General features: G+C 47.3%; 1 protein-coding gene across 1 annotated transcript; it reads right to left on the bottom strand.

Moving 5' to 3' along the window:
* Nucleotides 1–229: 229 nt before the first annotated feature.
* Nucleotides 230–1,904, bottom strand: Tmem200a (transmembrane protein 200A). The gene has a single exon (XM_051175458.1). The coding sequence runs from the start codon at nucleotides 1,889–1,891 to the stop codon at nucleotides 416–418; it is 1,476 nt and encodes a 491-aa protein (XP_051031415.1). The 5' UTR covers nucleotides 1,892–1,904; the 3' UTR covers nucleotides 230–415.
* Between the last annotated feature and the right edge of the window lie 1,523 nt (nucleotides 1,905–3,427).

Here is a 3,427-nt window from a genome sequence, read left to right on the forward strand (position 1 = left end):
CCTAATTTATAAATACATTTACTGAGTATTGGACCGGAATTGAACACTTTTTGCTCACGCTTTGGTACCCTACACTTTCTGCACTGGTTGCTTCATTCTATGAAGATGATAATCAGCGATAGGATTTAAAAGTAAAGCTAAGTTCTTAATATGAATGCAGGTATTTTGTCTTCATGTTAACAAAAGAAACCATGCTTCCAAAGAGCGAGAAAACAAAATCCCATGTACAGTACTGCAGGGAAAGGAACCCATACATACAGCCATCTTCATTACAGAAGTAACCAGCCATTTCTAACACACTACCATCATTTGATTTAAAAGGCTTAAAACTAATGCCTTAGGAAGGAAAATCCTGGTGAAAATGGTATCTATGTATACAGAGATGTCTCCTTGGAAAACGATCCATTTTTAAACACTAAAACCTGGTTTCAGAGGTTCCTCGCTTCAAGTTGTTACTCAAAAACTCGTCGTGTTCAAAGCTCAAGTTGTTGTGGGATCTTGATATCATAAGAAGTTTCTCTTTATTAGTAAAGTCTTTTTTGATCCCTGTTTGGGGAACCAGCAACCTATCCATTGGGTCCTCTTTGTTCTCCAGTTTCATATACCCTTTGCTGTTACTTCGATCCAAGCGAGGCCAGCTCGGGTGCTTCCTTTGTTCTGCCTGTACTGTGAGCGTAGAGGGACCCCGGTCTAAGTCTAGGGATTTGGAGTGAGAGGAGAGGAAATGTAAGGATGTATTGGATCCAAACTGTCTTCTGGCAGCTCCCGGAGACAACAGCTGCCCAGTCCCGGGTCCCAGGGCCACAGAAGACTTGTATTGACTCGACAGGGATTCGCCAACAGAATTGTTCCTTGGGAGTAAAGTGTTGGAGGGCTGGAAGCACCCACCGGAGCTGGGCAGTGGGACCATGAGGGAATCCATCGAAAGGTTCCTGGACCTGCTTTTGAGGTTGTCTGCTACCTCGGTGATGCTGTCTATACTGGGCTCATCAATGACACAGTTATTAAGTTTGATCACAGGCAGTGTAAAAGCACTGATGGATGACGACACGATCGATTTGGTGTCACACTTCTTGGAGCTGCTGGCCTTGTCATCGGTGGTCTTGGATGGAGGCGGATAAAGGCCAAAGACAGAGACTGCACTGTCAGATAGCAAAGGGGGCATCAGATGCCCAAGGCTCTTACTTTCACTCAGCATCAGTTCATCCTCCTCCACGGAGCTGTCCACACGAAAGCTGTTGTGCATCCCTGAGAAAGAAGCCAAGGTGGTGGCAGCCAGTCTGGATGCGCAGGGACTGCCATTCTGCCTCACCTCCGCATCTCCCAGCAAGCCCGCATACAAGCCATTTGCCTGCTTCTGCTCCTTGAGTCTCAGTGTGTGGATGTCGATGACCGTTGAGTAGATATCCCTCATGTGGATGATTTTGGTTTCTTTGTCGCGGTTCTCATGAAGGATGGCATTGGCACAGATGAAAATGAAGATGCCAATGCCCATGGTGAAGGGGCCAAGCATCTTCATCTTGTCAGAGTGCAGATGTTGCTCAAAGAAGCGGACCACCACGCCGCCCTGGTTCCGAACCACCTGCGTCTCATTGGTGGACAGAGTGGTCTCTGCATCAATGAAATGCTCCTTCTGGGGCCAGTATCCAAGCACTGCCATGGCGATCCCTATGATGGACACCAGCACTCCCAGAATGAGGAAAAAGCCAGATGGAGAATAAAGCCGGATTTTCCCACGAACCACCACGACATCAGCACGCGGGCGCCGTCGGACTGGTTTCTGGTCCTGAGCAGCGGGCGCAGGGCTGAGGTTGACATGTTGCTGGGACCTGGCTGAGTCCTGTCGCTTCAGGGCAGCCAGACCGGTGATGACTCCCCCAGTGGCAATCATAGCTTCTTCCTCTTGGGCTCTGAAAAGAAAGGGAACAGTGATCCACAGGTGTGCCTGGGGAGGCTTTGCAATTCAGTTTGAGGACTACTTACACAGGACTTCTGCTGCTATCCTTCTACATCAGAAAGACAGAAGAGTAACTTTTATATCCTCACAGTTGGGGAAAGGGTTATATTGGTTGACTGATGGGGATTCCTGGGAACCTTCCTCTTTCTTCTTCTTCTCTTATTAATGCCATGTGAGATCAAGAAATACTCTGTTTAAATAATTTTTGTCACCTAATATGTTAAGCTGTCTCTCCCTCTATAACAAGCCCCTCCTCCTCCACCCCAGGCACACAGCTTGGGTAGAAAGATAGGTTGCTTGGGTAGAAAGATAGGTCAGTTGGAGGAACTAAGGCCAATTCTCCACCAGATCCGGATGTCCTGGCATGCTCGTGTGAACCTGGCATTGGCAAGGATGAGTTGGGGGAGCAGTTGGGCTCCCAGGCCTCCAGGCCTAGTAGAACCCACCAGTTCCAGGCTTAAAAAGCAAACAGGAAGATGGATGGCACTTCAAGCAACAGCACTAGATTTTTGACCTCTGGCTCCACACGCACAAGAAAAATATACAAAAATTACAGATCACTAAACAGGTCAAAGGTAAATCTCAGACATACCAAAAGAATATATTCTAAGTATGCATGGTGATTCTTTCTTACAAACAAAACAAAACAAAACACCACAAAAAACACAAACAAGCAAACAAACAAACAACAACAACAAACCCAGCACCACCACCATAACAACAAAACTCCCAAAACACCCATTTAGTTTCCCTTCTTCGAGTTTTCATCTTCCTACCTTGCTGCTGCCCTGGACATCTTTGGCCTCTCTTCTACCCAGCCCCGCCTTCCTACATCTCCTGTCTCTACACTCATTTTTAATTTTGACTCTTCTTTCACCACAAAGTGTAAATCATTACCCCCTAGAGTCCTGCCCTTGGCTACTTGCTTTGGCTCTCCCTTGGCAAACATACCCATTCCCACTCACAGCATCTGCATTACAATCCCATCTTTCCAGATATGCACAGCACCTACTAACTACCACTGAGCAACCTTTCAACTGCTTGCTCTCCAGCACTTGGACTCCTCTTCCTGTACCAACTAGTTTATGGTGGTGGGGTAGGGGGGTGGGGTGGGTGGGGGGTGGCAGATTATCCCACGATAGACCTCGGAAAGAATACAATAGTGGAAGAAATTGGCCTTGCTGCCTGGGATTTCAGACCCTATGGGTTTAATCTCTCAGTTCCCTTCAGCACGCACACAATTGAAACCTGGCCGATATTTCTATTTCTCATATATGCCCTATGCCATATTATTTCTGAGACTGTTAATGTTTTAGCCAGCTGAGTGTGTTAGTACATGCCTTTGATCCCAGCACGTGGGAGACAGAGGCAGGCGAAACTCCTAGCTCAAGGGTCAAACTCCGAGTTCAAGGGTCAGCCTTGTCAATAGGATGAGTTCCAGTATAGCCAGGGACACAGAGAGAGACCCTG

The sequence above is a fragment of the Phodopus roborovskii genome, unplaced genomic scaffold (assembly GCF_943737965.1).
Source record: "Phodopus roborovskii unplaced genomic scaffold, PHOROB, whole genome shotgun sequence".
Taxonomy (NCBI): Eukaryota; Metazoa; Chordata; class Mammalia; order Rodentia; family Cricetidae; genus Phodopus; species Phodopus roborovskii.